Source organism: Phalacrocorax aristotelis, chromosome 5, assembly GCF_949628215.1.
Source record: "Phalacrocorax aristotelis chromosome 5, bGulAri2.1, whole genome shotgun sequence".
NCBI lineage: Eukaryota > Metazoa > Chordata > Aves > Suliformes > Phalacrocoracidae > Phalacrocorax > Phalacrocorax aristotelis.
The window spans coordinates 69,850,142-69,871,143 of record NC_134280.1 but is presented as its reverse complement, the minus strand read 5'-3'; the positions used below and the strand labels follow the sequence as shown (position 1 = coordinate 69,871,143).

Sequence of the window (21,002 nt, the reverse complement as noted above, 5' to 3'; positions counted from 1 at the left end):
CCCGAAGAGTTAACTTAAGCATAAATTAACTAAATTTCGATAAATGAACTAATTAATAAATGAATTAAATTAAGCATATTCTATTCTATAAGGGAGAAGCTTCAGCTGACCGTGCTGCTGTTTTGGAGTCCTTCAAACCCCCCCCACCTCAAAAGTGCAAAGGTGAAACTAGCTTGTAATCAATAAAAGCTGAGCATGGATGCTCGGCATCCACAAAACCCTTCCTGGAAAGAACAGAAAAGCAACATGGGTGACGATAGCATCAGAGCTATGCTTTCCCTTTGATATAAAGGTCACCAATACTAGATATTAACTTCCTCAAGAAAGGTTTATATTTTCCATGGATGGACAGGAAATAATTCCCTAGATCTGATTACAGAGACTAGTACCATTTTGTCCATTTAAGAGCAATAAAAGAGAACCTTTCCTCCATAAACCTGGCTGTGACTCTCACAGATGCCTAGATCCAACCTCTGGGTTATTAAACAACAGAATATCCCAGATAATGTTAAAAAAAACCTGCTTCAGAAGAGTTCCTGAAGAGTTTTCCCTTTCTGCCCAATGGCATTTGCAACATTTCTCCAAATCCTGAGCAATCTCCTAATCCTTGAATCTCTATTTATTACACCAGTTCTTTTTAATTCTCTGTGATTCCAAGAGGTAAATTGTATATTTCAAGAGATAAATTTGTATATATATTGATAATTCTTTATATATATGTAATGAAGTGGGAAAAAAACATTCAAGCTTACATTTAACTTGCTGAAACTAATTGTTTTTATTTATCAGTGCATGTCTCCTCCTTAAGGAGTTGTTTCCAAAGTCATCAATTCCCAAGAGAAACTTCCTGTGTGACACACCTGGGAGGGCAGCAGCAAAACCCTTGGTCTTTTAAGGGAACAGTCCTATTAACAGCAGCTTTTCTTGGTCATGTATTGATGCCCTTCGTGACTGGCAAACCATTCTTGCTTTTAACAGCAGTACTGGGAGAAACTGGGGCTTATTTCTCCCATAGAATTTCGGTCTAGGAGATAACAAGTCTGATAAACCAAAAAGGGCCCTGAGATGCGAGCAGGCAGGTGAGTTTTAGCCTAAATAACGCTACAAAGAGTTGATCTGTTGCAAGGGGAGGACTTTAGGCAGGACCCTGTTTTAGCACAGAAGAGTCACCGGAGGTCAGGACACCTCATGCAAAACCCAGTTGTTAATAAGTTGCTTTTCCAAATTTAAGGCAGCCCCTAGCTCAGGCTATGAGTGAAGCCAACGGGGACACAGAGGCACTGCCAGAGGTCAGCAGCCCCCCCCAGCTCAGCTCATTATTTTAATCAAGGTTACTGGGATTGGTAATTATTGTCCAGTGGCTGGAGACGGCAGCAGCTGGGACAAGCTGAGGAAGCGGCTCTGCAAAGCATCGGTGGCACGAGGCATGTTATGCTGGCAAAAAACCCTTGCCGGGGTTCTGCTTGGTCTCAGACCTCTTACACGAAGCAGGTGGGAGGACCGACGGTGCACGGTCTGCTCTCTGCTGTACTATGAAGGTCACGGCATAGAACCACTACCTGGGTTAGTTGGCAAACTTCAAACGGTTCGGCCGTGACAGCTTCTGCAACTGACTTAGTGTTGGAACGAGCTATAAAAATGCGGTTGACTAAATCCAGATTTAAGGGCGCCTCACGTGTAAGTCAAGGTAGGACACGTGTGTTGAACTTCCCTCGTGCAGGAGGGTCCTTTCCAATGGTATAATTTGCTGTCTTGTTTAACAGTTCAAAAACCCTCAGTGAGCAGTTTCGGTGACTACTCCTAGCTTCTGTTTTAAGAAGGCATGAGCATAATTTTAATCTCTTTAAAAAAAAAATAAAAATAATCCTACATTATCAGCATCTTTTCCCCCCCAGTTCATAACGGGACCATAGCATTGCTGGCGTTTCCACCGGTACCAACTTTGTAATGTTGTTTCACTGTCTTTCTCAGTTCAGTGGCATCACAAGGATGACATGGATACCACCGTGTTGAAAGGGGGGTTAATACTTACACTAAAGATCCTGTTTCAAACTTAATTTCAGAGTTTCACAGGAAGGAAGGGAAGAAATCAGAGTTTTATTTTAACTTGCTCTGATGATCCTCAAGGAAATGGTTTAAAAAATGTCTTGATCTCTCACCAATGCTTTCTTCTCTTTTGATCTTCTGAACCAAGGGTTTCTTGGTTTTTGTTTTGTTTTGTTTTCTTCGTGCAGACTTCCTTCTAATGTCAGAATAAATTGCTGTGGTTACCTCTTTGGATCTGCTGAATAACAAGCTTCTTCAGGAGGTAGAATAAGCCTTCTGATTTGCAGAGTGACTTTATCAAACCAAATTAGTAGTGACTAGAACAGAGTAAAACCATTACAAAGAAATACAGTCATGCAATTTGTTAATTTTAATGTCTTTTGAGACAAACACTGACTATGTTGTTCAATGGTTCCTGCCTCTGAAATGTGCATTCCCTGAGAAAAATAAATGCATCTTTAACATTTGTGAGGAAAACAGGAATGTGCTGACTCTGTGTTTCTCTGCATCTCTGCTTTTCTACAGCAACTGTGTTACGATGATGGCCAAAGGAAATTGCACCCCCAGTGCCAAATTTCTCCTCTCGGGGTTCTCAGAGCAGGGGGATGTCCAGGCTGTCCTCTTCATGGTCTTCCTGGTGATCTATGTGATCACTCTGCTGGGGAATCTGGGGATGTTGGTGTTAATCCGGCTGGATGCCCAGCTTCACACCCCCATGTACTTCTTCCTGAGCAACCTGGCCTTCCTAGACATCTGCTATTCCTCCTCAATCACCCCCAGACTGCTCTCGGATCTGCTAGCAGAAAGGAAGGTCATTTCTTACCCCGCGTGCCTCGCACAATTTTATTTCTATGCGGTCTTTGCCACCACCGAGTGCTACCTCTTGGCTGTGATGGCGTATGACCGCTACGTGGCTATCTGCAGCCCACTGCTCTATGCCATCTCCATGTCCAGCAGAGTTTGTGCACTGCTGGTAGCTGGCTCGTACCTCGCTGGGATCGTGAATGCCACTATCCACACGGGCTTTGCGCTTCGGCTGTCCTTCTGTGGTCCCGCCATCATCAACCACTTTTACTGTGAGGGGCCCCCGCTTTACGCCATCTCGTGCACGGACCCCACCCTCAATGAGACTATGATGTTCGTTGTGGTTGGCTTCAACCTGTTTGTCACCAACCTGACCATCCTCATCTCCTATACCTACATCCTGGCCACCATCCTGAGGACGCGCTCGGCCGCGGGCAAACACAAAGCCTTCTCCACGTGCGCGTCCCACCTCACCGCCGTGACCCTCTTCTATGGATCTGCTGCGTCCATGTACTCCCGACCCAGCTCCAGGCACTCCCAGGACCTTGACAAAGTGGCCTCTGTGTTTTACACTGTGATCACCCCCATGCTGAACCCCGTCATCTACAGCCTGAGGAACAAGGAGGTGAAGAATGCGCTGGGCAGGGTGATGGAGAGGAAGCGTTCGTCAGAAAAGTAGTTTTCCCTGGTGCGCCAAAGGAGTTGAGAGGTCTTCTCAGAAATGTTTATACTTTCCATTTCTGTACCGCCATGGTATAAAAGAAGCAGTAATCTCCTGTGAGCTACTAGGGACAAATGTATTGGGAAACCTCTGCCTTGTTCCTAAATACTGGGTCCTTAACTCCTCTCGGATCAGGCCATTCACCGACCTGTCTCAGGGATGAGCTAGCTACTTTTATTTGTCTTTACAGCCTGATATTATTTTAATTTCAAGAATTTAAACCCTTCTGACCCTTTGTCGTTTGAGAATGCGTTACCACTGCTCTCTTGAGCAACGACAACAAACACCTATTGCTCTCAGCACGACAACGATGACCAGAGCATTCTTCACATCAAATAACGGGCACATTTCTGGTGAACACAAGACTCGGGTAATTTAGCGCTCCTAGTACTAGCAATAGACACTGGGCTTCATAACAACAGTTCACTGCAACAAGGCTTGTCAGGACTTTTCTGCAACTTATTTTAGCTCGACTGCAGCTGTTTTCAATTTTATTTGAGATACTTGTACAGTGCCTGCGACTTGCTCAAGGACCAGAGAGCTACCACCTGGCATCTTCTCTAAGTAATGGTAGAATTACCCACTAGTCAGGTACCTCCTCTCTATTCTGGCATTTTAACCTTATTTTGGTTATATTATTATTAACTGCTTTTGCTTAGTTTTGATCAATTTTGTGATTTTTCCCTCTAAAATAAATAATGAAATACAGGGGAACGATTAACAAACTTTAGCAGCTCTAGTGTAGCTAACCCCGCAGACCAAAAGGAGAGAAAAACTGCTGGCCAGGAACAAATATGGTGTAGAAATGTTTAGAAGTGATCCCAAGCAGACCCAAGCCTGGCATGGAAGAAGCTCCCACCACAACCAGTGCTCCCACTAAGTGCAACACCATACCTCCTCAGCCAGGAGCTCAGGGTGCTGTTGGGTCACTGCATCACCCCACCGAGGAAGGAGAACCTCCGCCTGCAGGTGGGAATTTAACCTCAGAGATGAGGGGCGGGTGCTTTGATCAGAGAAACGGTGAGGAGCATTGCTCTCCAACCATTGAGATCCACACAATTGTCCTTCGTACAGTCATGTGCCAACACACTGACCCTCCGACTCATCGGCTTCGGGGCCTGGACGAGCTCTGATAAGCAAGGTAGCTGTAGAAGTGTACTTTGTCATTAAAAGGAAAAACAGTTTCTTTCTTCTTAGCCTCTACTAATTAGTCTCTCATGGCTTGTTAAGAAGAATGGGGTAAGTTGACTACAAGCCCGCTGAGAAGCTTGTCATGGTGATTAGGAAACTTTCTTGGTAAACCCCAGAAGGTCTTGTTAAACAGATGACTCCTGGAAGGGTGGTTGGTCCCCAAGGAGCACTTCTTGCCCTGGGAAGGGGAGCAGCATCACTTGTGATGGAAATAGCCGAAACCAGCTGTATGGCGAGAGCCTGGAGCTCAGGCCTGCGGGAGACCTTTCTGTGCTGGTACGAGCTTGGTCATACACTCTCATTAAAGAAAGAGACCTCCTTGTCTTCATGATGTGGACAGATAATGTGGTTCCCTTGGTTCTCACTAACGGGGTGATATACCCCTGCCTGCTTTTGACCCCCTAGCAGAAGGAGCTGGGGAAGCTCATTGGATTTCTCCTCACCTTTGGACCTCCTCAAGGACACCTCACACCTTGACCTTCTTGTCATTAATTGCCTTGGGGTAGATCTGCTTTTGTCTTTTTTAATTCTTAGACTGCAAGGCAGGTTGAAGTATACCACATACACATACCACATACATCCATGTCTGACTGATTTTCATGTGATTTTCCTACCATCAGGAATTTGGGACTGGAAAATAAGCGCAGGAATAGGCCCACTTGCCTCTCAACATCTAAAAATTCGATGTCTAACTATGAGATAATCAGCTAGGTCCCCTCTAAAATGTGTGGGAATAAGAGGATGTTTTATCACATCCTAGGACAGATGTTTTAGATAGACGTGATGCAACGGGAGCTGCTCTGAACATCAAAAGGACTGGCCTGCTGTCTATGGTATACACATTTTGGAATAGTTTCTTCTGGATTAAATGTATTCTGGTCTGGGGGTCTGAACTCCTACCAAAGGTGCATTAGGTGTCCCCCTCAAGCCCATTTTCACTTAGTTTTCACCCAAAAGGAACCCAGCTCATGCAGCCTGGCCCCAGCCTGCGATGGGAACAAAAACCCAGCGAGGTGGAGAAAGCTGGGAGATCTTCAAACTTAAACTCTTTAAACTGCACTATTTGTCTGAACAAAAAATGGAAAAATAGAAACACCTTTATTGATCACAAATGGAGACAAGGAACTCTGATTAATCGCTCAACTTTTATTTATCTAAATTTGAGGGAGATGAATCTACTTTGGTCTACCTAATCCCTCCTCTCAACAGTATTATTATTATTATTATTATTATTATTATTATTATTAATAATAATAATAATAATAATAATAGCTTTTTTTTCTTTCAGCTAAAACTTTATAAAGGAAAAAAGATACTTTAATCATTAAGAAACCGCTTCACCCTTTTTTTGCATGTTTTCCTACACGTGGTTCTGGAAACTTCTGCTTAAGCTGCAGGAAAGGAGCAAGATGCAGTGAAATTCCCCAGGCCAGGTGCGGGTTTGGTTGCCCTCATGTAGAAATCTGGTGCCATTTGCCACCTTCAGAGCAGCTGGGCCATCTGACAGCACAGATCCAGGAAGGACAAGTTCCCAGGGAAGCCGTACATTGGTGTATGGAGCTGTGAGCTACAGCGTATCACCGCAATGAGGGTGATGTTGCTCATGAAGGTGGTGACATAGGCTAAGGTGAACACCATGAACAAGAGAAGCTGTAGCTTTGGGCCAGTGGTGAACCCCAGGAGGATGAAGCTGGTGACTGAACTGTGGTTCCTCCTCAATCAGGGGAAAGGGACTGGCCTGGAGACATGCATCGTGGTGGCTATTTGATATTTGCAGTGCAGGGTCTGGGGACACCAGCTAGGAGAAGGGCTTCCATGTTGCTGGCATTGCTCTCTGTACAAAAATGCAGCTACACACACAGAAAAGAAAAAAGCAGAGTAAATTTCATATTGAGAAGGGCTGCACTGTTATGGTATTGCATGTAACACATCAAATTAATGAAATACATACAGGAAATAGGATATGAAAATATGGGTGGGTATATACGTGTGTCTCTGTAGGTATTTGCTGGCTGCATTCCCTGACTTGTGTGAATGTGAAACCTGAATCTCAGTGTTGCATTAAACTACCCGTACATTGAGACTCCTTAATTTGAGGTACATACAGAGAAACTGGAGACACACGTTGAAGACAAATGCACGTAGATTCGCCATCTGGTACAAACCAACAGAGTTTCATTAGATTCCTTTTCCTGCGTCGTACCAGTAAGAGCACTGCCTCATTAAGCTTTCTGTTTCGCCTGAGCAAACACTGAATGGTGGGATGTACGCCCTAAAAGTCATAATTACAAATGTGTGTATCTGGGAAGACCTCTAGTTTTAGGCACTTTACTGAAAGCAGCGGTCATTCACTGCGTGCCTGTGTTTGCACACCTGAGTACAGGCACGCTTGCGTCTACGGAAGTTGGAATTCATCTCACCTCACACTGCTGGCCTAAAAACCAATTATTTAGGCTCTTTCATAGCCAATTAAAGTGTTAGGCTCTTCCATAGTGAGACCAGCACATGAGCTGTGTCCTGCTGCTTCCTTGCAACTTTCCCCGTGCTCCGACCAGGTTTGTGAAGACCCTCTCCAGGTGCCCCTGGTTCTCAGAGGTGCTGCAGTGGGCTTGATGATTTTCTCAGCTGGCCTTATATGTTAAGTCTAAGGTTTGTCATCAGGTAACAAAAGGGATGGGCAGAGAAAGGAGCAGGCAAAGAAAAGAAAAACGAATCCCCTTGAAGATTTATCTCCTAGGCTATCTGTGACACCATATCCCTTGTTGGGCCTTTTTAGCCCATAATTACATACGGTCCTGTCCAGCAAGTGCTGACGGGATCACAGGCTTAGAGATCCTGAGAACAAGAGGGTGATGATGCTCTCTGCGTGGCATCCCCCCACCAGCTCATCTGATGGGGCAGAGCAAGCGCCCATGTCCTCGCCTCTCCCAGCGCCGCCCGTGGTGTGTGGCTGGGGATATTTATCCACTGCCTCATTCTGCGTTTCCTTAAGGACCAGGTCCCTGAAGGGTGTAGTTTGGCCTTTGCACCAACCAAAAGGTTGCTGCACGGTGGTGCATCCCCCAGAGATCCGCTGAGTTACTCCCTGCACCCCAGAAAGAGGATTTTCAGAGCTTTCATGGCTCTTCATGTTACGTGCTCATTATTTTCATCACTACAGCTGCAGAACAAAAGTGCAATCTCAAGAACATCCGAGTTATTTGCGTTTAGTTGATTATATCTTTTTACCAGTCTGAAGCTGGGAGGAAACAAGAACTCTTCCGAGGAGTCTCCCCAGAGCATCCCTCACCTCTGTGTTCCTCAGGCTCTGGATCCGGGGGCTCGGCATGGGGATCACCAGGGTGTAGACAATACACATCACTTTTTCCTGGTCCAGGGAGTAATTTGAACTCTGGTTAATGGGGAGACGTGGGAACTTTTATGCAATATTCAGATTAACTATTTAGGATGTTTATTTTGGAGCAAGACAAATTCCTTCCTCGAGTACCGGGCAACAAGGTGGAGAATGGTCAGATGAAGAAGCCTACACCTGTAGGTGACAACATTCAGCTAAATCATGCTCAGACTCAACAGCTGGTGCGTTAAATAAAAGCACCGAGGTAGCTATGAATGATCTGGAAAAGAAAAAAAAAAAACCACTACAACCCTATAATTAGCTTTTAATTTCTCAAGAAATGTTGTTTCCAATTTCATTTTGGTATTTCTTTCTGGAGCCCTGCAGGCTGGGATGCACAGTGAGAAATTCCACGCCAACCCAGGGCACCGGCTGTGGGGACGAGCACCAGACTGTGCACCACGTGCTGACGCCACTGAACGATTCATTTCACACCTCACTATTTTTTTTTCCTCCCCTTTGAGGAGTTCAGTGCTCATCAAGTCAGTGTTGAAACTGTATAGATTTTGGTGGAATGAAATTAAACTTCAAGCACAGCTTATGAGCGTATTTGGAGGGAGCTGAGCGCTGCTGTTAACCTTCCAGAGGTGACAGATCTGCCCCAGCCAAGCGTATGAATTCCACTTATGAATTTGGGTGTCTTCTCTCATTCTCAGGACAAATTTTTGGGAGCTAGAGACCAAAAACTGCCAGGTGTCTTAGGGAAAGAAGCCACACAGACTCTCAACAGCTTTTTTTTTTTTTTTCGGTAGGTTTTGCTTTCTCCATTGCTTTAAATTAAAATTCATTAGAGGATTTTTGGCATTGTTACACGCTTGTGCACAGATTGTGTTTTTTGGTATTTCCTGAGTGACTGAGATTAAATGAACAGAATGAGGATAGTGAGTAAAAACAATAACACAGACACAATCTGGCAGACTTCATAATATTTCAAGCTGATGGTACTTTTCCTACTTTCGAAACTACCTTAGATATCTGCCAGAAAACGCTCCTCTTGTCCTAGGCACAAATTCTGCTGAAAATCTGGGCACACGGAGGCGTTTCGGTAAGCTGTGACTATGGGATCAGGTAGGTCTTTGGTGAGTTTGCTGCAGGAGAACGGCTGAGTGCCTTCAGAAGGGGAAATTACCAGCTGGTCGTGTTCAACTGGTCCCAAGTGCTTCCCATATCCCAGAGGGAAGCAATGGCTGGAGTGGCTGTACGCAGCCTGCCCGGGTTTTTGGCCCCAAATCTCATTAGGGAAAAAATAATATTGAGGAAAAAAGTCCACCACGGGAGTTAATAGAAGACCTATTTATGAGAAAAGTTATCACAGCATTTTGAAAATAATCAGTGTCTTTATATATTCATATACGTTACTAGATGAAGGCATCCCCCTGAGCCACGGGGCCATCGGCAGCGGTTGTGAAGTGACGGTGGTGGGGAGAGGTTATCACCAGGCAGTCTGAGTATGTGCAGCGTTTGTCTGAGGGGGTTTAAAACACCTCTGAATTCTCACGGTCAGGACGAATACACATATGAGCAGGCGATATCGTTCCCGCTGATAACGCCAGGAATAAGTGGTCTCTGAAAGGCGGCTGTTGGAGGTTCTGAAAGCAGCACCCGCTCAAACAAACTGATACAGAGAGACCAGCAGTTCCGTAAGCTAAAGGTCGTGGAGAAAGCAGATAGGAAAGTGTTTCATGAATCTGTACACCAAGACCACAGTATTGTAGATACTACATGTCACGGCACTCGGACCCAGTGGACAGACCTCAGCGAAAAGAATTTTGTTCAGGTAAGGTTGCAGTTGTGCTATTGATTTGAGTTTAGGTGGTTGCTATTGCCTTGCTCTTCTCATCAATGCTTACAGCAGAAGTAAAAAAAACCAAGAAGATATCATGAAAAACCTTAGCGGGGGGACAATTACTGTCTTATCAAAGCCAGCAAAGGCAAGGATCAACATCTGGAGTGGGTTTTGGAGGAAGAGGGTGCTAATAAGGGGAGAACATGACAGCAAATGGTTGCAAGAAATATCTCTGTGTTGCCGAAACCCGTCTTAAAGTGGCACTAGGAAAGACGCTTAAGAAAGTTAGATAATATCCAGGGTGACCGTGGGAAAAAGTTGGTATTTGCTTTTGTTGAATCATGTTGATGTTCACTTTTTATCCACTCTCTCGCCTTGGCATGGGAGAGGGGGGAAGACATCTTCTTAAATCCAGATATTCAAAGGAAATTGTTCCTGGGCTTCATTAGGGAGCCTGGAGATGAAGAAATGTATATTCCGGGTGGATTTTGCTTGTTGTCAAGCTTTTATTCTCTGTGGACTGAAATGCCTCCAAGGCCACAGAAATGGGCATAAATACCACTTGAATGCTAAAAGGCACAGAGGGGACTCGTCTGCCTTCTGGAAGGTGCAGCAACAAGTCATCCTCAGTGCAGCTTTTAAGGAAAGAGTTCTAAAAAACACTCAGCAATGGTTTGAAGATGAATTATGGCCTTGGTCATACTGTCTGCAGGAGCAGCAAACTCATCCTGGTCCTTGAAGGAGCTTCATGGACCTGCACTGAAGATTTGAATTCTGCTGGAGAAGCCATGTCCAAGGTGAGGACATCTTCTGTTCCGGCCAGTCCTCAGCCCTGAACCTGCTTTGAAGCCATGGGACATGAAGGAACATCATGGGGCTAAAGTAAGCATCCCGTTCTTTTTGTCTGATGGGCTGGAAGGTGGTGAGATGGAGGAAAGAAAGGATCAGAGGCGTAAGATATCTTGTTTGTAGCAGCGAGACTGAGAACTGAAGAAGGAATCCTACGTGGGAGGAGGATTCTTCTGCTTTAAAGCTCAGATGACATAAAACAAGGAGATGTGCAGGTGTCCCTTGGCCCTGCTGGCCAAGGCAAGAGGGTGCTCAGTACCTACAGCACAGGCTGCGTTATCTCCTCTCCCTGCCCTGCTCAGCTCCTCCTGTGTTTGCTTGTATGGCCTCGGCTCTACATCCAAGTTAGTTTCCCCATCGCCACTGTGCCACGGCAAATTCCCTTTCCTGTGAGGTTGTCAAGACTGTGTGTACTGAAAACTGTGTGTTTGTATCAGTTTTGAAAGAAAAATGCACATTTTTTGCTCTCTTTCATTTTGCAAGATCAACAAGAAAAGTAATTCTGCAATTTCTGCAAGTCGAATAGTTCCATGTTGGTTCATTTTTAAAAAAACCCACCTATTTTCAAAATGTACCTGTCGTTTACTAAGGAAAAAACAAAATGCATTAAATAACCTAATGCCCAGTGTATTGACCTTCCCCCTGAGTTAGGTTTCCCAGGAAGGCACAGATGGGAAGCTGTGTAGGTGATGAAATGCTGAGCTGAACCCAGGTGGGCATTCGCCCTGTTCAGCCTCCGGGCGGAGGCTCGGCTCTTGCGAGAGCGATCCGGAGTCCATCTCATGACCCTCCGGTAGGAAGTGCTCTGCCTCCCTTCAGTGACACGGAGGAAGCTGAGGGTCCTGCTGAGCTGCCCAAATCACTGTCTATCACTTTACCTATCTCCCACAGGTTGAACGCGTTACAGAGAATGACACCGTTCAATCACACCGATGTGCACGAGTTCGTTCTCTTGGGGCTGGCCACCCACCCAGATCTCCAGGTCCCCCTTTGCTTGGCTTTGCTGGCCATCTATGTGGTAACACTCTTGGGGAACTTTGGGATAATTATATTAATCAGGACCAATCTTCACCTTCGCACCCCAATGTACTATTTCCTCGGCCACTTGGCTTTTGTCGATGTCTGCTACTCTTCCGTCATCCTCCCCAAAATGCTGGTGCAGATCATGACAGAGGACAAAACCATCAGCTTCTCGGGGTGTGCAGCCCAGCTCTGCTGCTTCATTGTTTTTGGGGTCACCGAGTGCCTCTTGCTGGCCGTGATGGCCTACAACAGGTATGTGGCCATCTGCAAGCCCCTCCTGTACCCCACCATCATGGACGGATGGACGTGCCAGTGGCTTGTCGCCAGTTCCTACGCCATCGGCCTCTTGCACGCTGTGACGCACACCACTTTCATCTTTTCTTTCTCCTTCTGCAGCTCCAATGTTATCAACCACTACTTCTGCGACATTGCCCCGCTCTTAGCCCTCTCCTGCTCTGACACCCGCACCTACGAGGCGGTTGTCCTTGCTCTGGTCAGCATAAACTGTCTCAGCACCATGACCATCATCTTTGTCTCCTATACTTATATTCTTCCTGCTATCCTAAGGATCCGCCCTCCGGAGGGCAGGAGAAAAGCCTTCTCCACCTGCGCCTCCCACCTGGTGGTCGTCACCATGTTTTATGGGGCAATCTTGTTCATGTACCTGCGCCCTAGCTCCACCTATGCTTTGGATAAGAACAAGACGGCCACGCTGTTTTACACCATCATGACCCCCACACTGAACCCCTTGGTCTACAGCCTGAGGAACAGTGAGGTGAAGGGTGCCCTGCGAAGAGCGGTTGGGAGAAGGCAGTGAGTGAAGGAAGCTGGTGATGAGGAGAGTGTTTCCTTATCGCTGTTATTGAGTGGGACTCAAAATTGCACTGGAATCTGTATGAAAGTGTATTGAGGGTAATTTCTTTATAATTTATCTCCCTTAATTATAAGAATTCAGGTGACGGACACAGATTAGACATGTAACTTCTGCATAGCTGAAGTTGGGTGAGATCACAGAATCACAAGTTGAGAGGAAGCTCAACCTCATGCACCACCAACGGTCAATGAGCAGTGAGCAGCCCCTCCACACACCTTGATTCATCCTGTTCATCTCATTTCTCTGTTCAATGACTAGAAATAAAGCCTGGATTGCACTGGACATGGTTTTCCAGACTGTTAAGGTTCAGAGGAGAAGCAAGAAGAAGAGTCAGAAACCCTTTTTCTATGGAGCGCCTCTCCGAAACCCAGTGCCTGCAAGGCTGAGCGGGGATGGGGTAGACCTGAAGGACTACAGGACATCATATAATCAGTTAATAACTTGATCACACAATTCTTCACCGTAGTTTCGCCAGCTATTACCTGTGGCTTGGCACGCTAATAAAGCTTTTTCAAGCATAATATCAAGCGCAATATTAAGAAAGAAATAAGTTCAGGTAAAAAAATACAAGGAAACAGCTTTAAAATTGGGATAAATTATGTTCTTGCCCAAGTGAATTTTCCACACGGTTGATATTTTCTCACCCCCCCTAAGAAATAGGCACTCCTATATATAATTCACTTTGTCCCAAGATGAGTCTCTCAAGCAAATCACATGGATCACACCCCAGAAATGCCTGTTTCTCTCCCAGCAGTGGAGAGCTGTGTGCATGTATGTATTTTATGGCTCTCTAAGATGATGAGTTGAATCCACGCAGTCTGTCCGAGCCTTCGTGAGCAAGCAAATTTTAACACATTCTTACTCTTCCCACATGTTCCCTCCCACCCCAGCAGCTTAACTCTAATAAATAATTAGCAGGTAAGTGAGGAATTTATTGGAGTTTAGGGAGTTAGGAGTCAATAACCTTGCAAGAAAAATACACATTTATCACCGAAAAAAAGTTATAAATCAACAAAACTATGATTTGTGCTTTCTGAGAGAAAAAGAAAGCAGCCTGGAATAATTTAGGGTAATTTCTTCCTACAGGATGGTGAGTGCAAAAATGAAGTTTGAGGATCCCACGCCTCCCGGTTTCCTTCCAGGGAAGATGTGACTGTGGGGTCTAAATACTGTAACTGACCTTTGTAGAGAAACTGTGGAAGAACCTACATAAAATTGTGAGGGTTAGGGGAAAAATCCAATTGTTTTAATGCATCACAGGCTTTCTCACATGAGATAATCTGCTCGCTTCCTAGCTGACACAGCTGGTTTTTTTGTTGACAGCGATTTAAGATCCTTCTCTTGCACTTCACCAGCGCAGCCCTCACCTCCTTGTTCCTCAGGCTGTAGATGAATGGGTTGAGCATGGGGGCGCCCATGGTGTAGGAGATGGAGGTCACTTTATCCAGGCTGCTGTGGCCTGACGTAGGTTGCAGGTACACGAAGAATCTTGTCCCGTAGAATAAGGAAACAGCCATCAACGGGAGGGCAGGTGCTGAAAGCTCTGGACCTGGTCCGCGCTGAGTTCATCCTCAGGACCCTGCAGAAGATACAGATGTAGGAGAGCAAAACGATCACGCTTGTGCCCACCACATTTATGGCGACGAAGGCAAAGATGACCGTCTGGCTGCTGCGGGTGTCGGACGTTGCAGAAGAAGTGGCCGGTATGGTTGGGTCCACAGAAGGAACCCCCAAACGTGCAGCCTGTGTAGATGATGGAACTGAGAAAGGCAATGAGGTAGGAAAATGCTACCAGCTGCCGGCAGACGGGGCTGGAGGTGACCATCACGTAAAGCAGGGGCCTGCAGATAGCGACGTGCCGGCCACAGGCCATCATAGCCAGGGTGGTGACTCTCAGCAGCTGCAAAGAAAACAAAGCCGTGGAACTGCATCATGCAGCCAGCAAAAGAAATGGTTTTATTCTCTGTTAACAGGTCTGCTAGCATTCTGGGGGAGATGGCGGTGGAATAGGAGATGTCAGCGAATGAAAAATGGGTGAGGAAGAAATACATGGGGTGTGGAGGCTGGGAACCGCCCAAACCAAGACCATAATCCCAATGTTGCCCACCAAAGTGACAATGTAAATCAATAGAAACAACACAAAAAGAGGGGCCTGCACACATGGACTGCCTGTACTTCCCAAGAGGATGAATTTAGTCTGCGTGTCATTTCCTCCCATGGCCAGATGTTACCTGCTGAGGCAAAAGGAAGAAAAATATCAACACGATAAAAAATAGTTTCACTTTTGGACCATATTTCACTCCAATCAATCACCAGTTTAACTGCCACATTTTGGTATATTCTGCTATATTTTCTAAGCCCAAATGGTGTGTGGTTTTTGGTTTTAGGTTGAGGTACTTAGAGAAGAACAGGGAGTGAATTGAAGCAATATGAATGGCAACCTTTGTTTTCTATGCTTGGATACTTAAAACTATTGATTTCTTCTAGCATGTGTGTTTTCAGATTTGAGAAAGGAAACAGATTGTTATTTGCCTCGAGTTCGAGAGAAATATTTTTCAGAAGATGCCTCAGAGGAACGTCATAGGAGGGCACATAAACCTGGAGCAAGAGATAGTCTCAGTCCTAGCGAAATCACAGAGTACACAACATTAACAACCTCTAGACATTTTCTCTTGGCTTCTAATTATTATTCCAGCCTTCAAATCACGTTTATCAAATTATGATGTACCATTTACAATGGATAAAAATCACATTGGTAAATTCATGATTTATGAGCTCCAGCGCGCTGAAGCACCCTAAAAACGTGGGCATTAAGATGCTTACTTGAAAACTGAGGTCATTTTAAAACGTGCTGATTCCAAAGGCTGATTTGTTAATGACTATATTCTGTTGACAATTTGAAATGTTCCATTTCTTTATAATAAAATAAGACCCATCCTTATTTAACATCTGCATAAATCTGTTCACCTTGCTTTAGCTGCCTAAGTAAAAGAAAACCGATTTGCATAAGCCATTGCTCCCAATTATTGTAAAGAAAACTTACTTTGTTAAGGCTGTTTGCTGAGAGAGCCCCCAAAAAAGAGGACAGGAGGACATGAAGAAGAAAACCCACTGTCTAAACGCAGGTGAGGTGAGGCTTTGTCTTGGCGTTTCGGCTCCTCCTGTGCCTTCACTGCTATCGAGTGATGGGAGCCAAGGATTTATCGCAAACGCAGCAGAGAACATTTACATGTCTGCATAACCTCTCTTAACTGCTTGATGTGAAGAGAGGTGTGCTCCTTCCCAGACCCCAGTTGCTGAGCTCGTGGGTGACGGGGCTGTAAATACAGTCTCTCGTGCTCTCCTGGGAGGAAGCCCCCGGGGGTCCTCATGGCAGGGTTTACCAGAGAAAATAAAAGGAAAAAGAAAAGATTGAAATACAATTCTGAAAGCTGTTGTGCTGCTTTGGGCTTCTGAAAAATACCATGTGGATGAGCCATCACTGAGCACAGACATGCAGGGGCAGTGATGACCAGCTCATACGATGCTTCTGAGATACTTGTGGACCATGCAAAGGTTTTGGTCTGGCCATGCTGGCAGATTAAAATGGGTTTAGAGACATTTCAGATCTTTCAGAGGATCCCCAAATAGTTCATAAAGCTCAGTTGACTGTCTCTGGAGCTCCTGATGACCCTCTGTAGACACTAAACAGCCTGGTTTTCCAGGAAGGGTGGGATTATCCATATTTAGGTACCTACAGCCCACGCGCTCACACTTGCGCTGGTGACTCTGGGCTTCCACCATATTCAATGTGAGAAATGGGCATTTTCAGACAGTGATTAATCTCTCCCAGAGTGAACTAATAGGCCTTAATGACCCTGACCAGCCTCACCTGGGACTTCTATCCCCACCCTCCGTGCATTAGCCCATGAGCTCTATTTAAGCTCAGCCCAGGGAGCTTGTTCCTCTCTGGGCTTATGCTAGAGGAGTGTTGGTTTCCATCTATTGACCCCTTTGATCTGCACCTTTGCTTGATCATGAGCCTGCCTAGCAATTGCTGGACCCGACCCTGACCAGGGGAGTGACTTGGCTTGACCTTGGACCTGCTTCATCATCACCAACTTGCCCAATGGTCTGGAGTCGGCTGAATTTGGCCCAGGTCTCTGCATCTACCCTGCTTGCCTTGCTCAGGTACTGTGGGATGGTTGCCTGCACACCATGGTGTCCCCTGTGGGTCAGTTTAAAGAGGACAAACCCCCGTGGTGCTCCCCAGCCTCCAGGCAGAGTACAACCCACCACCCATCACCCTCTGCACCCAACAGCCCAGCCAGTGCTCACTCCTCTGGCACTCTCTCTCCATCCAGGCCATGTCCCTACATGGGTGCCATGGCAGGTAGTATTCTTAGCGAGGGGAATAGAGTAATAAATGTAACATTATATTCAAGGATTGTTCTCTGGCCCTTAATACCTCCTCCATTTCCTAATTTGTTATTAGAATTATGGTCTTCAGTAGGTTGGCAACATTTTTGTCTGGAAAAGTGTAGAGTATTCTTTATGATTTTCAAGACTTAGTGAAGGTTGGTAAATCTTTCCAGCTCGAGTGTTTCCATAGCTACAAGGTACTGAGATGTTGCCTCTATGAGATGTTTTTTCTCAATAATCTCACAGCAGTTTCTGATCTTGGCATTTTCTTCTTCCTAGAAGACAACCCATCTGAACAGTTAAGGAGGTGAGAGTTCCAGACCTCTTGAAATCGCTAAGGGAACTCTTCAATTATATCTGGAGAGGAGAAAAAGCAAGAGTGACTGGCATGGGGTTATCCCAACCATCAAAGTTGGACAGCAAGAAACAGTGAAGACAAGAGTCTCTGGCAGCCACAGCCATACCTGGACAGCCACACCATGCAGAATTAAAAAAAAAAAAAAACAAGAAGAAAAGGAGACTCAGAATAAATTTGCTCCCCTGAAGCTCCAATTTATAAAGCAAGCTAGAAGGTGGAAAAATAAGTTTTTTCTTAAGTTGGTGATGATTCTGTGCAATAGAGTCGTACAGAGAGGTAAGACAGCTCTGACCAGAGGCGACGCCAAAGAAATGTAGCAGTGATTGGCACAAGAGAAAAAATGATGTTTCTCTTTGAAAACATATCCTTGCCTACTGCTAAGAGTTATACCGGGACAAATATACACACATCCAGAAGAAATCCTCAGTATGTCTTATGTGTTTACCCCCTCCCCCAGCAGAATCCTTTTTGGAGACCTATTAATTATTTTATCCTATTTGAGATGAGCACACACACTTTCAAGTGAATTTAATAGGATATCGTCTCATTTTCTGTGTTGTTACTTCCCTAGTCTTGGAAATAAAAAGGTGCAGAGTCTCTCTGTCTTTGGAATGATCTCCTTGGAGAAACTAATAACAGAGGCAGGCACAAAAGCAGTTCAGGCGGGAGAAGGCTGGATCTCCTACAGGAAACCAGAAGGGCTGGCATCCCGGGTGCTGTGTGGGGGCAGCAGGGGAATTGGTGGCACGAGGGACGCAGAGCTGCGGGACACGGGGAAAGCTGTGAGGAACTTACCTGACCCCTCTGCTTCTGCAATGACCCATCAAAGTATGTTCAAAGGTATCTTATATTTTTTTCTGCTGCACTTTAGTCCTTCAAAATGTGTTTTTAGTGAATAAATACTTTGATTTCATTAATATACAACAGTGAATATTAGACAGTGACAGTTCCTAAATGAACTGCTTAGTGGAATTTTTCAAGATGTGTATTGAAACAGGGGTGTACAGTAAAGCCACGGGGTCTTAGTTGCAATAAACCTAAGATTTCTAATCTTTTCTTGAATTTTCTCAAAGCATGTAGCGCTCTCTATCTGAAAGACCATTAGCTGTGGGATTTAACTGGCCAAATTTGAAGTTTAATGGGTAAACATTAACTCTGATCTTAGTCTCCCTCCCTGTCAGGAACAAAAAGACCCTGATTCTTGTTAAAACAAACCCGGGAAATGGCTTGGGTGAGCTACGTTGCATAAAGACATAATGCTGCATATAGGAAATGTAGCACGACTCTCTGATGTATTTAACTTAAAGACATCTGAATTTATGGTGGCTGAAACCCAGCCAGCCTATGGGTCGTGACGCTTCCATATGTCAGAGTTCAGCTTATGCGCTATTTTCATGGGGTTTTTATTTGCAACTCCTCCTTTCCACTTCTACCTATATTAGAAGAGGAAAATGAACAGGCCCAAAATACCCTTAGATGTAGCGATACTAACACAGCTGTGTAGCTGACATAAGGGAGAGGAAGAATTTAGCGATAAACTTTGCAAAGTTTTATACCTAATTATTCAATAACTATTGGTGTAACTGCTTTCTACAAATTGTTTTTCCTCCTTTGCCGTTCTCTTGTAAGAAACAAAAGAAGTTTCTTTTGGAAATAACTGGAAAATGTGTGTTTATTTACCTTTCCAAGAAAGGAGCGGTGTTTTGAGTTGTACCTGAAGGATTGGTAATAAAGTGGGAACAAATGTGAGTCAGCAGTGAAAGTGTTGGCCCAGAAACTCCCGAAATATAAACTCTGCTGTCAAAATATTGCCACTTGTAGAGCTGCACCCAAGCAAAACACCCACCTGGGGTCGCACAGCCGTCGGCATGTCTTTGTCAGTATTTGGGTTGCTGGTGCAGGTGCTGGTCTGCTGGTGGTTGTGCTGGCTCTGGTGCCATTGAAGGTTTCCTGCTGGGCTCCAGCTGCTCCTCCAGAAGGTCACGGGTTCCCGTAAGCCCTGTGGTGTTTCTGTCAGAGCCATCCCTTCGGCCAGCCGAATCACAGGCTGGAGGAGAAGCTGGGGCGCTTGCAGCTCACGTTTAGGACCATACGTCGTGCTGAGCCGGAGCAAGGCGAGCCCAAACCCATCCCATGTGTCCATCCCACAGCCAGACCTCTAGGCTCTCAGTAACATCGATGGAGAACTTGGCGGTTCACGTGACCGTGCATGGGCTCTCCTTTGGACGTGGCAAATCCTCTTCTGGGCTACACTGAGCCTATTGATCCGTCTGCTTCCACCTGAGGTATCCTAGGACGTATGGACACAGGTCTGGCAGATATGGCATAAGATGTAGGGAGACTTGTGCCCTTTAGGGGAGCAGGAGAGATGTATGGTGGGTCTCGGGTAGTCCTGGACACCTGTGTCTGAACAGCTGAACCACCACCTTCACTTCTACTGACTGCAAAGAGAGCCTAGGCAGTTGGCTCCTATGTCTATACTTAATGCTGTTAACTGATAGATGAATAAATCCTGTCTGTGAATCACATACAAACTGCTGTTTATCTGGTGACTCTATCCACACTGCAGTTTAATCTAAGAGCATGGGCTTCTATTATTTAAAGGGGAAAATCAGCTATACTGAAAGAAATAGTGTGAATTGTAAACTCCTGAAGATATTCCAGACACTGAAAGAAGTTGGTGTCTATTGAGTGCATGGAGCAGAGGTGAATTACACTGAAATTACCGTGAATACGCTATCAGTTTTCTGCTAGCGCAAAAAAGTTTGTAGAAAGACCTGGACTAGCACCATCTCTTTCCAAACTAGGCTGTGATGAGTTGGCTTTGATCTCGCAGTAGAGGTGGAGCAGCAGAATGACCTGGTTCTCTGCAAAGGGGAGATAAAAATGGGCAGCTGAGATTCCTGGAAATACCTGGAGCATAGCGAAAAGGTTTAATGGACTGTCTGTCAATTGTGTTCTGACAGGTGGGTCCTGTAGAGACCTCCCTGTCCTTAACCATCAGTAGCCTGGAAGCCTTTCAGGCTTGTTCGTGGCCTGGAGGCTTGGGTCAGCTTTCATCTCCTGTAATCCCAGCCACCTGCTCCAAGCACCCATCCAGAGCTAATTACAACAGCCTAAGCTGCTTGCGATAGGTGTTTTAGATACTTGGAGTAAATTGCCCTTTGGATGCACCTTCTCACCTCCCCCTTGATTTTCAGAGGGGCTTGTGAAGAAGAGCTTGTGCTCATTTGGATCTCTTTTTCTGTCCCTTGAGGCTCCCAAGTGTTGTAACAGGTTATTGATATCTGTGACAATAATTAGCGCAGGATTTTGCATCCTCCCGCGTACGTGGCTGAGCCTTTATTTGCAGTTTGGACTGCTGTGAATCTCATGGATTCTCATCAAGGAGCCAGCACTATACTATCAAGATTCACTTCTTGAAGACCTGAACTGTAGCCAAAGCCACAACAAACACTTGCTCCCTGAGGAGGGGTGCCTGTTGCCCACGAAGACCTGCAGAGACACCTATAAAAGCAACACGTTGCTGCAAGTGAACAACTTCATCTGATGAAA

The 21,002-nt window shown here is 45.4% G+C and overlaps 2 protein-coding genes and 1 pseudogene across 2 annotated transcripts; 2 read left to right on the top strand and 1 right to left on the bottom strand.

Annotated features, from left to right (window-relative positions):
- Positions 1–2,572: 2,572 nt before the first annotated feature.
- On the top strand, positions 2,573–3,529 carry LOC142058092 (olfactory receptor 5F1-like). Its single transcript, XM_075095220.1, has one exon. It carries the CDS (start codon positions 2,585–2,587, stop codon positions 3,527–3,529), a length of 945 nt encoding a protein of 314 aa, XP_074951321.1. The 5' UTR covers positions 2,573–2,584.
- Positions 3,530–11,701: 8,172 nt separating this feature from the next.
- LOC142058067 (olfactory receptor 8U9-like) lies at positions 11,702–12,642 on the top strand. The gene has a single exon (XM_075095181.1). It carries the CDS (start codon positions 11,702–11,704, stop codon positions 12,629–12,631), a length of 930 nt encoding a protein of 309 aa, XP_074951282.1. The 3' UTR covers positions 12,632–12,642.
- A 1,002-nt stretch (positions 12,643–13,644) lies between these two features.
- LOC142057056 (olfactory receptor 5AP2-like) lies at positions 13,645–14,906 on the bottom strand (annotated as a pseudogene).
- Positions 14,907–21,002: the final 6,096 nt, after the last annotated feature.